Source organism: Zeus faber (genome assembly GCF_960531495.2).
Source record: "Zeus faber genome assembly, chromosome: 1".
Classification (NCBI taxonomy): Eukaryota; Metazoa; Chordata; class Actinopteri; order Zeiformes; family Zeidae; genus Zeus; species Zeus faber.
The window spans coordinates 37,344,713-37,358,318 of NC_137193.1; the positions used below are offsets into that span (position 1 = coordinate 37,344,713).

The following is a 13,606-nucleotide window of genomic DNA, read 5'->3' on the forward strand; positions in this document are numbered from 1 at the left end:
CTGTGTATCTGTTGCCATGGCCTGACAATGACACCCCTCCAATCATGTGATCAGTGACAGTGGACTGTTGGAGCCTCTGGCTACTGGTGTGTGTGTGTGTGTGCGTATGTGTGAGCGTGTGGGTGAGTGTTTGTTTGTGTGCGCGTGTGTGTGCGTGTCGGTGTTTAAGGGGAGGGAGAACAGTATTCTCCGATTCCAGACTGACAGAAATAAACTCTTTGTAATCCCCGAATGAAAGTGTGAACTTTTCTGTCTCCTGGCGTTTGGCTCCAGAGGTTCCAGAGGATCCAGAGGTTCCAGAGGCCCCAGAGATTCCAAAGGACCCAGAGATTCCAGAGGTTCCAGAGGATCCGGAGTTCCACATCTACAGCATGAATTAAGATAGCACACTGTCAGCCACTAGGGGAAAACTTTGGGAAACTTTGGTTGCCATCGCATAGAACAGAAGATCGAGTGTGTGAGTCTGTGATAAGCAAAGTAACGTAGCAGCCACTCAAACTTCACTGCACTACACTACACTTTTTTTCTGCACAAATTTCTGACTCACTCGGTTAAATTTTCATTGCTCAGGCACAAAGAGGCAGAACGTGTGAACGAAAAGAAAAAGGTCTTGTGAAAATCAGTTCTCTGTCACTCAATTCAGGGAGTTGATGCAATGCAGCCAGAAAAACATGAAATAACTCATTCAGCTCTGAATCCATTATTCAGGTTGTGCCTTCATCACCTTCCTACTCAGTGGCCGTCAGATGCAGTGCAGTTTGTCCACTTGTGGCAGACGCTGTCAGTATTTTGAGAGGCTGAGGTTTCCCTCGACACATTGAATAACTCTACAGTTTTTGTGAGCGATGTTACTGCTGTTTGGGCACCGGCAAATGAAAAGCAGCCTCACCCTGAACATACCTCATCCCCCCAGCGCTGCGTTCTCAGGCAACACCATCGTCAAGTTTGCTGACGACGCCGTCAGGGTGGGCCTGATCACCGACGGCGATGACAAGGCCTACCGTGAGGAGGTGGCTGACCTGTCACTCTGGTGCCAGGACAAGAGCAAAACTAAGGAGCTGATTATGGACTTCAGGAGAAGATTACAACCGTGGACGCCCGCGCCGTTGATGATTAATGGGACTTCTGTCGACACGGTGAGCAGCTTCAAGTACCTGGGAGTCCACGTCACGGAGGACTTAACATGGACTATACATACAGACACCCTGGTGAGAAAGGTGAGACAGCGTCTTTACCTCCTCAGGCAGCTGAAGAAATTCAGGGACTCGGTGAGGATCCTCAAGTCCTTCTACTCTGGAGCAGTGGAGAGCATCCTGACAGGCAACATCACTGCCTGGTTTGGGAACTGTACTGCTCAGGACAGGCGGGCCCCGCAGAGGGTGGTACCTTCAGCCGAACACACCACTGGAACTACCCTCCCCTCCCTGCAGGACTTATACACCAGGAGGTGTAGTAGCAGAGTCAGCAGGATCATGTAGGATCCTCACCACCCTACCCCAGGACTGTCAATGCTGAACTCACCAGGGGTCCTCACTGAGACACAAACATTGGCCCAACTCCCTTACTGTACTGTATGTTGCATACTGTACGGTATTCTGTTTCACTGTACTGGGTTACTGCATACTGTGCTGTATTGCTGTTCTGTTTGGTGTTACTGTATTGCTGTGCTGTGTACTGTTGTATACTGTATATCTCCACACACACTACCTCACTTTATCCACATGCCACTTTACTGCAAATAGCTGTGTATACGTAATAGTCTATTCCTTTTATTTCTATTTTGTATTCCTACTTAGTGTATTAGATTTTTACATTTATTTTATTCTATTCTATTCACTAACGGCATTATGTTTTAGGAAAAAGTTAGTTTAGTTAATTTAGTTTGTTAGTTAGTTAATTAGTTAGCTATTGTGCCAGTTAGTACTTATTGTGCATAATCTCCGGGTACGTTGCAGCGTCATTTCACAACATATATGTATGCTCGTATGTATATGTATGTGATAAATAAACATCTTGAATCTTGAATCTTGAATCTAATTGGTCTGTTTGTAACTCTGTTAGTTGGCTTGAAAGCTCATATATCAAAATGCTGATTGATAAACTCTTTTATAGCTGACACATTGTGCTGATTGCCAGTCGACCTAATGTGCATAATGTGCAGATGAAGGGACCTCTGAGGTGTTTTTGAAAAATTCGAAGCAGGCGGTTGTAAATCCTGCACGTCACGCTGCGAGGGGCACAACATCTTAAGTGTTCCTTCCTCCGTCCCATACTTCCCAAAACAGTCCAAAGCAGAACTTGGCTCAGTGGCATTGTTGCGGGGGTCAAGCTGTTCAACTGGTGCCACCGCCGCAGGCGCCATCCTGGAAAATAGTTTGACTTGTAGTATTTAAGGAGCCTGTGGACCGAAGGCTCGAGTGCGGAGCTGTTTGAGATGGAAGTGCGGCTGCCAAGCACCAGAGAAAGGTACTCCCTCCAGGCTGCTGCTCCAGTTAAACTGTGTTCTTTGATCATTTGGCTTGTTAATGATCAAACATTTGTATAGATTGGTATTTGTACAGTAAGCGTGATACACTGGTCCACAAAGTTTCGTATATCGTTAAGAAAAAGTGTTTTTGTGAATAATAATGATCGTCAAACAGACGAACAAACCCAGTCTGTCCGGAATGAACAGTTCTGGTTAAATCTTTGAATAGACCGTATAGTGTGAGCTATGCCGCTTCGGCAGTGTTTTCAGAGAAACCTTGAAGGTTCGAGTCTAATGGACAATCGCAGTGTAACAGCTGTGTGAAATTGTGTGGGCCTCTTTGTGAAAACGCTCATTTGTTGTCAACTGCAGGGCTAGTCAGCGGAGGATAAACACAGCTTAATTGGAAAACCACTGTAAATAACTGTGTTCAATAACTCCCCCTAAAAGGTCCAATTCATTTTCATCACTTTGTAATCACATTTCAAGGAAGCACTGAAACTCTGGGTGGGGAGCAAATAAGTGCTTTAACAGCAGTGGAGTAACTAAGTACAGAGCTGCAGTATTGAGAACTTACTTCAGAGATCCTATTTTCAGAGACTTTATAGGAGGCTTAGGAGATGTTAACTGCTCTACATTAATCTAAATCACCTATCATCACTTTATTTTTCATTTTAAACTTTCATTTTAAAAGGCTTTCTTAAACAGGCATTAAAAGGCAAACAGGCAGAACAGGCTTTCTTAATGTGATCACTTTGAAGAAAGAGTTTCCTCTTCTGGCTTTGAGCCTCGATACTACAAGGAAGCAATCAGAGGTTAACGCACTGAGGACAGAATGTGTCTTCACAGTGAAATATCATGAAAAATCATGACGTAATGTTATATTTGTAATAAGGAAGATACTTCCATGCCCTTATAAGGCGTGGAAGTAAGGTTTATTTAGCCAGCCAAACTCACCTGCTTGTCCTGTTCTGCTCATTGCTGTGTTGCTGCTGCATACATTTGGCTGGGAGTGAATAGCAGTAGAGCACAGATGCCAAAGTCAAACCATATTTATAATAAAGTTAATACAAAATGAAATTCCAATTTGAGTGGAGTACACTGTTAAATGGATGACTTTAAATAGAGGACAGTGGAGTATTCTCAGGGTGTTTATACTTTTATTGACGTACAGGATGGGAGTATTTTTCCCAAAGCTGGTGACACTGGTGAGAGTGTGGATGTATATAAACATCCATAGTAATTGAATAATTAAATAATTACATTTATATCCTTGTCATAAAAGTGATAACATTCCACATTGGTCCCCTGGGAAAGGAACTCAATTGTCCCGGAGGTGCGGCCTGTGGACTGTATTTTATCTTTACAAGTTGGAGTGCTGACGCTGTCGCCCTCAGAGTCTCATACAAGCCGGCTGATCGCTTTATGGCGGACGACAAACGATGAAATATGTCGACAGCGAGGTCATGTGACTCTAATAAAAATTAAAGGATGTGCCTAGCAGAAAATTCACACAGAGAACACAGAGTCCCACAAGTGAGGGTTTCTGTTTTTTTCCCTCCATATAACTTCCAAATAAAACCTTATTTTAAGCCACAATGATAACATGTCATCGTGAGAACCTCGCAGGCGCCGGGCGGCTTCCTGCGGGGAAATCACAAGACACAGAGGTTTGAGTTCGGGTGTTTTCAGGGTCCTACAACTTAATGAAAACAGATCTAAAGTTGCACTCGTCGGCCTTGACGATCGTATAAACAAGATCCAAAATAAGTCTTGGCTCCCAACACCACCATCAGCTGACATGTTGAAATGTAGAAACATATTTCCCCAGCAGTTTAAAACAGTTTTAAACTGAGTTTCTAAAATGAATCCTCTGTTTTTCACCCGGATAGAGCACACTTTTATAGAGCTACAGAAGCTGCTTGTCTCGGGTGGAGAATGAAAGATGTCTTTATTCTGGAGTCTTAAAGCTGCTGTTAAACAGCAGGAACCATGGAGTAACACACAACTCACTTTTAATTACTCCGTTTCTTGTAAATACAAAGACTTAATTAGCGGTGAAGGACTGTAATGAGCTTTAAGAGCAGAGCGGTTGAATATTTTTGACCTGCATCCGTATGATAATTTTTCTGTTTCCTGTGGAGTGTGTATGTTGTTGGTTTAAGTACATCAGGAGCACGCACCAGTTTAACGTGCCCAGTGTTTGCCTCCCGCGCTTCTCCCTCCCTCCATCCCCCAGGAGGTTAGGGTCTCTAATTAGCCTAAGCTAAATTAACCAGGCTGGAAGTGGGCTGGAGCGGCTGCCACGGGCAGAAACGATGAGGGAGGGGGCGGGAGGGGACGGTTTGTGGCTTCACTTCACTTCCCGCTGCTCCAATGAATGGGGAGATAAAGCCAGAGAGTTAACCTTCAGGTCAGCTCAGAGAGACAAGGTGTTGTTTGGTTTCATATGATGCTTAAGGCCTGGAAGGTCCGAAAACAAACCCTCACTCCATCTCCTCTGGATGGAGAAAACCACTCGATATGTTCAAACACTGTGCTGAAACAAGGGCCAGTTGTTGTGATATAGGAGCTTCTGTTACAGTGGAATACTCCTGGGGGCTTGTTGACTGAAATCACATGCACAAGTTATAACAGGCCTCAGTACCCCGACCCAGCCCTGGCTTCTGCCCCGCACTCCCCCACTTGAGTCAATGGCGCTTTTATACCGTCCCCACGTCTGTCCTCATGCTGCTGCTGCTGCCAAACTAAACTAAACTAAACTTAACTTGACTCGACCGACCCAACCCGACCCGACTATACTAAACCATTAGTCAGCGAGTGAGTCCCGTCTGCGTCCCTCAAGTGAGAACCGCAACACACATTTACACACAACGGACAGAACGGTACTTTACAACAGTCGTTCTCAAATAGGGGTGCGTGTACCCCAGGGGGGACGCAACAGAGCTTCAGAGGGGTCTGCAAAAGATTTAGTGCATGTATCGTCATCTGATTCCTAACAAATGTTTCGCTACCAGACCCTTCCGGAGTCGAAATATGCCTTGAGAACGTCAGAAACAGCAGCAGCATTTCTTTCTGAGATCGCAGGTTAGTCCGGATATTTCAGCAGGCGACTCGTTGTTCCCTGCAATGTGTTTATGCCTGAGATCAGGGGCTGTTCTCATGGGGAAATTTATAAGACAAAATAAGAGTACAAGAGTAATGTTGTACGATGGGAAAAGCATTAGGCTTAAAATGCGGTCAGCTAAGACCTTCACCTTCCATGGCAGAAGGTGGAAAATGCTGCATCGTGTGAAGGGGGAATGTGTCTTAAACATCTTGCAAGAAAGAGGCACAGTTGTCGGCAGGAAACTTACGCTGTGCTCAGACTTGTTTATCCGTAACAGAATGGTAACATCTTAGTTACATCTCATCAAACGGATTGTATTTAGTGAGAAAACAAGAAAAACAGCCAACGACTAATCCAATTGTAACTCAAAACACATTCCCGCAGCGCAAATGAAACGCATGATCACATACGATGATTGATGAGATAGGAATATTTGTGTGTCAGGAGGTGGAGGTCTTTGACTTTGTTCTGTTCTGTAAAACATGACAGTAAGGGAAGCACTAACGAGAGTGCGGGAACCAGAGGGAAAAGGGACGACTTCCTGAGAATACCAGATGCATATTTTATTTTATTTAAATGATTACACATAGAAATGACATATGGAAATAAGTGGGTTGAATGTTATCTTGTGCACATGCTTCAGGTGCATGTGCACACCAGGTTCTCACGGAAAATAGCTGAAAATAACTGAAAATAACTGAATTGTATATACCTATATCTGCAATAGTACGCCAACACTTCAGATGTTCCGTACCCGCTTGTGAATTTGACATTACTATAGCTTTTCACAGAACACGAAATAATTTTCACTCATGCTAAAATTCATTTATGTGAATGGAAAAATCAATGGGGATAATTGATGGTTGTTTTACAGGAATCAAATTGGCGATCTGGTTTCCGCGTGTCGGCCATCTGAGCCTTTAAGAGCCTCATCACTTCTCCAAGATCCAAGATGGCCGAACAGATGTATTCCCAAATCACACACCTCCAACTGAGGTGAGAAGTTTTAACAAAATGATGAGTCAGTTTTAAATTAGTAATCCGTAAGATTATTCAGTTCCAGTATTTTATTTAGCTTTATTCTAAACAGCCATATAAGGTATTTTTGATATCGCATGTTGCTCCTCTATTTACTGTTTCCATCAAATCCAGCAATCCACCCAATACCGATGATCTTACGGATCGCCACTTTAAGGCGGCATTAAATAAAGTTACATTCAAAATAAGTAGAAAGGACAGAGTCTGAGGTTTAATTTTATTTTGTTCTGTCTGGGTCAGATCTGGGTCTAAAATAATCTAAAATAACCATAATAAACTTTCAATAGGAAATAACATCTCTCTATAATCCTGTTAAAGACCTTTCAAGTCACAATTAGAAAAAAACTGAAGTTCAAAATTAATCCGTTCTATCTATCGGTTTTACTTTATTCCACAAACGGCCGTTTGAGGGCATTCAAGTATTTAAATATTTTAACAGGATATTTGAATAATGTTCGAGTCATCTCAAGGGGCAAACTTGAGCCGTTTCATTATCGTTGCTGTGGTGAATATTAAAATATCCTGAGTGAACCAGTGTGAATATTGGCATTCAGTCAAAAACACTTTACACTTACAGTTACAATATATATGGTTTTATTTTAATTGTAACTTTATTTTATATCGAGGACAACATCTGCTTTTTTGACCAAACGCTGACACACAAATGATCAAAACAACAAAATAAAACAAAAATCTACTCAGGACAATAGAGCTATTGTCTATAATTAGTTGAATAATACTTAATATGAAAATAAAAGTGGTGACTTAATTCTTAAGTCTTATTCGCAAATAACTTGCTAACTTATATACTTAGGTTAAATTTAATTGACTTGTGATTTATATGATATTTAAATCCTCTCATTTACTGCAAAATAGGCTCCGTACCAAAAAAAGGAATACTATCATGCGAAAAACCTGAACGCGTTGCCTTTAAGAATATTTTAAGAACGTGTCACCATTTTCCTTATGCACCTGTGTGTGTGTGTGTGTGTGTGTGTGTGTCTGTGTGTGTGCGTGCGTGTGTGTGTGTGTGCATGTGTGTGTGTGTGTGTGTGTGTGTGTGTGTGTGTGTGTGTGTGTGTGTGTGTGTGTGTGTGTGTGTGCGTGTGTGTGTGTGTGTGTGTGTGCGTGTGTGTGTGTGTGTGTATTTTAGATAATACCATGTGGAGGTCACACGACTTTACCGTGGTTCTGGTTCTGAGGTGTTTTGCAGATGCAAGATGGCTTGTTTTCCATTCCATCTTGGGTTCAGTCATGCTGCAAAGCAAGAGGGACCCGGGGGCCACGGCAGGTCGGGGGAAAACCAAACTGTTTTTTACACCATGCATCAGTGAGAGGCCTCATAATATATCTTAAAATGTCAAAAACTGTTCAAAAGTTAACATTTTGAAAATAGGTCAAATTACGCTTTTTCCCTCCATCATTGTATAATATTTTTGTATGTTCTGGTGATAGACGCTCTGCCCGGACCACAGGGTCTATATGGGAAAGGCCTTGCCTGTTCACCTGTTTACTGTTTCACTGCTTCACTTTGACACGCCCTGGCAAAAAAGAAATATTTGGTTGAAAACATGTTGGCTTTTTAAACCGATATAGCCCTAATAATAAAGGTTTTGATCTTGTTTCCCAATTTAAAAAAAAAACGTAACTAAAAAGGTGAAATATATGACCAGTTCTATTATAATGTATTAATAATTATGATTATTAGCCTCGTGGGGTCTCGTGGACCCATGTGCCCCCGGGCCAGAGGTTTGAACTATACACAGGAGTGTCCGTTTGTTTCCTCCTTGCTCTGGTTTCTGGTTCCTGCGCGTAAAAGTTACTCCGCTATCAAAGCTGCAAAGAAGAACCACGACTTCCCGTGTTACTGCGCGCCGGCGTGTGCGCGTGTGTCTGTGTGTGCGTGTGTGCGTCGTGCGCCTCCAGTTTGGGGAGCACCGGGGCGGCTTTTCCGAACGCCGTGTTTTGGCGGCTCACCCCGGACCCGGTGCCACCTGCTGCGCCGCACGGACCCCTGGCGGCGTGCAGAGGAGCTGCAGCCCGGCGGATAGTCTCCTGGTGGACCCCACCGCCCAGCATCACTCCGCCTCCGAAGCTGCCCCGGTGCGTCACGGAGCCGCAGCGCGCAGCGACACGCACTTTGCGCTCGGGAGCGTCTCCAAAGTGCGCACAGGCTCAGCCGCAGCCTGACCCATGGAATTTTAACAATGGAATATCACTGGATCTTGTTTTCTGTCGTTTTGCAGTTAACCTTCCATCCAGGTAAGAGGCTGGGAGGTTGTAATGCTCGATTGGAACAAGATCTTATGCATCTGGACGCCGCTGTGTAATGACAAACGGAACCTTTAAATGTCCCACATTAATCTGCTGAAACTATCGCGTCCGTGTGATTGTTATGGGCTTTAATGTCTTGGTATTTTACCGCATTTAAGAAAGTCAGAACCGGACCTGTGCCCGGTGAAACCTGACCAGGACACTGTATCTGCAGAGCTAGATGCGTGTTGCGCGTCTTTCAATAATTCATCTCCAAGTAGCGCAGACCGGCTGGACTCACATTTCCACTCAAAGTACTTTAGCCGGTCCAGTTTGAACAGTTTTAGCAGGTTTAACCCTTGTATTTTGTTTCAATGTTTAACCAGTGAATACTATTTGGATCAGAACTGGCGGTGCCGGTGCAATAAAAGTCACCTCAAAATTGTGAGATATGCATATTTAATCTCCTCAAAAAGTAATTATTTCAAATGATCACTGACATCACTGACTATCATTACAAAGTTGATCAGATATTTAAGTTTTCTTGTCCACATTGGACAGGTTACCCTTGATATAACACCACTCGTTTTTCATTACAAAGCACACAATATGCACTAATCATTCATCACACGGCCATGATGGTCATAATGTGCATGTTTTTTTTATTTGCTTCCATGTTTATAGTTTCCTGCACATGTACTGTAATGCTTGTCTTGCATTTGATGAGGGGCAGAATTGGCACAATAACATTCATTGTGACGAGCTGCCCCACTGGCCTCGACATGATGATGACAAATGTAACTCACATCAAAACATCATATGAATAATAGGAATCTGATTCGTTCTTTTAATAACAAGACAATGCATTTTAATTAATATGTAAAGCATCAGGTTTGTGTTGTCCAGAATAATCCTCTCCACTGACTGCGGTATGAACAGTTCAAAGGCAGATTTGATGTCATGAACTGGTGTAACTCCAATTCAGTGTGTGAGTGTCGGCCCTGGGACCATTCAGATGATGTTTTAAACTGACAGCCTTCTCTGACTTGCAGCATCGCCTCAATTTCAACCTGTCTATTTTCTTCTTCTTCATCAGAGGATGATTCATTGTACTCTGAATTATGTTCAACATTTTCCTCAGCTTTGGACACTTCCTCCTCTATCACTGTATACGATTAGAGCGAGGCTCCATTGACTGAGAATCTTCTGCTCATGTTCCTCTTCTGACAATTACTTCTCAGTGACTGAGTAAGTCAATGATGAATGCGACCTTTTTACGTCAGTGTGTTGCCCCTCTCAGACAGCAACAGAGTCAGTTCCCACAACGTAGATCTGCACCTGTCTCGTGTGTGTGCGTGCATGCGTGAGAGAGAGAGAGAGAGAGAGAGAGAGAGAGAGAGAGAGAGAGACTCTTATACTAGCTGCTAGTTCAAAAAGCCCTATTCTTCTGTGTGGTCAAAACTTGCTGAAGCATCAAAACGGGGTGCAAAGTGCTGATAAACAAAAACATCAAGATGTCAGTATTCTGTATAGAAGTTCATGACTTCAAATTACGCAAAGTGACTGGCATCAGGCTGAAACAAGTATCTTAACCAGCCTTTTTGTTAGGATAAACACCTACATTCGGGTCAAATCTGTCCAAAATAAGAGAAGGGTTAAGAGTTGGAACAGTTTGAACTGTATGGACAGTCCCCGCCTGTGGAGGGTCTTGTGATTCTACGAGTGCAGGCTGCTTTGTTCAGCCCGACAAAAAGCTCTGTTTTACGGGTAAACTCCGCCGTGAAGACCGCAGATATGTCATCCAGGGATAAGAGTTCCCTGGAAAGCAGATGCAAATAATATTAGGCCGAAAAATGCCGAGTTCAGACTATGTGATTCTGGCCCGATTTTCACCCCGGCGACAGGTTTTTGGAGATTGCCGAGCAAAGATCCAGGAAAGTCATAGCACTCCCGTGAGCGATTAGCGTCTGGCGGGAACTGCTCCCGACGCGATCCCACTGATTGGCGAGCGCTCGCCAATGGCTCGCAGACGCCGGCGACATATCAAGCAGGTTCAATATGTGGTCGTGTCGGGATCGAGTCGGGAGTGGCGCAAAGAGCTACAGCGAGTGAGAACAGACACGGGGTGAGGGGGGAGGAGTCGAGAAGGAAAGACGGGAACGCACGGAGGAGCCAGGAACACACAACATATCTATCTTACTTCTTCTCTCGGTTTTTAATATATTTCTTATTAAAATTCTAGTTTTGTTTCGTTTTTTCACAGTGATCAAGAATCAAATAATAAATAAATAACCCTAGTCCTGTGCGTGGTATTGCGTGATTTCCAGTGTCACTTCTCGTGTGTGTTTTTCATGACAAAAGGTAGTTTGGAGACCAAACAGACTTATCGGGTAATCCTCCTGGTGGAAGATCTTTTAATGTGTAACGCCCTGTCACAGATCAGTCATGTAGTGGGAAACCACAACAACTTCAAGATCTTGTTTACAGTGATCTGACGACTTGGAAAGCCGTACACATACACAATTATTTCCTAAATTGAGCAACTTGATGCTGTCCTCATGTAAACCAATCAGCGGGGTTTGGAGGAACAGTTTGGGGCTTGGAAGACCCGTCGATTTTAAAGTATTGGCCCCAACAATCCTCCGTGACAAGTTAAAAAAAAAGCTGATCGTGGTGTGAGGGTGGTGTGGTTTGATCAGCCACACCTGTCCTGGGTCTAGGTGATTGGGCCCAGGATGTATACTCGCTGTATACCTGTTGCGCATTAGAATAATCAACAAGGAACAGATAAAACCCCCATCCCCACACCCCACTGATTTAGCTTTCATTTTCCCCAACTTGATTTATTTGCCTCTCATCAATTTGATAAAAAGCGATTATCGATTGGTGATTTATCGATTATTCACCCGGATCAAACTGCTGTTATCGCGACATCTCTCTGTACTGATTCTGCATATTTTCACCATCTGCTCCAGCTGAAGCAATGGTATTAGGTTTCATTTTTTTACTTAACATGTTTTATTATAGATACCATCAAATTGGCCTTTGCCCAAACAAATATTATTGGTGATTTGACTAACCAGGCCGTGTCATGTGATGCCACAGGTTCCCTGCAGGCTATTTATATTCTGTCTTACTCATTGGAATACCAAAGCAACACTGGATGTACTGGATCTGTACCCAAATTAACTAGATGGATACACAGAAATTAAGCAAAACAAACTCACAAAATAACATAAATAGTATTTCTGGCCTCTTTGAGTAACGTAAATGAACCCTTGAGTATTATAATTTTGTGAGAATAATGTTTTATTTATAACCACAGGTTGAATGCTTGCACAAGGGCACGCTGCCTTAATGTTTTTTTTGTTTTTTTTTGATGTAAACCTTTATATTTTTCACATAGGATATTTAGAAATGAGTATGGACAGGGAAAGAAACACATTTTAATCAGAAATTTTCAATTCAAATTTGTATATATATTTTTTTAAATCCTATTCTGTAACTTAATGTTTGATCCCAATTCATTTGTTTTTCCTGCCACAGACAGTCATAGCTCTCTGGACAAAGTCTGAAAAACTCAGACACTAGAATCGGCGCTTTGCCTGTTTTGTTCATCAGTTGATCGCCGTGTGGTGTCGTTGCTGAACTGAAGCTCAGGCGTCAGGTGCATTGTGCGTCCGCTGGTTTCAGGGTCCGGATCAGGAATGTTAGAATAGTCAGACACAACAGATCGGATGCGGCTTGTGTATGAGAAAGGAAAGGAGCCTGATTCTTTCTGGAAAAGAGTTGGGGGATCATGGGAAGCACTTGTATCGTAGAAATCTCTACTCTAGGCTCGGGCCCTTTGGGGCCCTTTGGTGCACCGCGTTGAACTCCACTTTTAGTCATGGGTTGTTGGAGTTCTCTCTCTTGAGGCTGCAAGAGCTAAACGGCAAAAGGCATCACACACACCACATTCGGTTATATTTCTGTGTACTACGCAGTGTTTGAAACAAAGAGGCAAACAAACTGTTTTCTATTTGTGTTGTTGTTTTGCTGTTAATTTGCCACTGTGGAGTAGGCGTGTTTGCTGCTTGTGGCTTTTGGACTGAGGTGCCATTGTGTACATCCGTGTCCGTGACCGTGACCGCTTGTTAAAATTGAGCCACCTAAGAGTAAAATTTCACCGATAAGATCCAATGAAAGGAGACTTTTCTCTTGATAGTCTGTTTACAGGCTTTTAGTTTGGCATCTGCTGGGTCTTAACGAGGATTGCTTCAGATTGATCCATTGATCCAGGGTGAGAAATAAATCCCTGTTCTTTAAGACCTAGTCCTCGAAAGAATACGCTTGTGTTCTTGGAAAGTGCGATGAACTCACAGACATTTTCACTCGGGTGTCGCATCAGGACATCTTGAGTATTAATTGCCAAACAATTGCGTTTAACAAATGAATCATCCAACTTTCATAACATGAGCCTATGAAAGTGTAACAATACAAATTCACCTAATGGAGAGACATTAATTAGTATTAAACATAAACCTTTAATTTTACACAAAGCAACTGATGAAAACACAGCAAGTTCACATTTTATTTGTTCTGAAATTTCTCACATTGGCTCAGCGTTTCCCTTGACATTTGGATGAAAATCACGTTGTTACAGAATCCCCCCCAGATGATGTAATGTCTGCCCCCCCCCTTCTCCAGGAACCCCCAGGCCCATTATCACTCCCAGCGGCCCCCACCTGGTGGTGCCG

The 13,606-nt window shown here is 43.1% G+C and overlaps 1 protein-coding gene across 1 annotated transcript in view; it reads left to right on the forward strand.

Moving 5' to 3' along the window:
* Positions 1-8,814: 8,814 nt before the first annotated feature.
* kita (KIT proto-oncogene, receptor tyrosine kinase a) overlaps positions 8,815-13,606 on the forward strand; it is a 30,264-nt gene continuing 25,472 nt past the window's right edge. Inside the window, exons 1-2 of the mRNA XM_080016051.1 lie at positions 8,815-8,876; positions 13,557-13,606. The exon at positions 13,557-13,606 is cut by the window's right edge and continues 202 nt beyond it. Of these exons, the coding sequence (XP_079872177.1) occupies positions 8,822-8,876; positions 13,557-13,606 (105 nt within the window). The 5' untranslated portion in view covers positions 8,815-8,821. The remainder of the gene's footprint in view (positions 8,877-13,556) is intronic.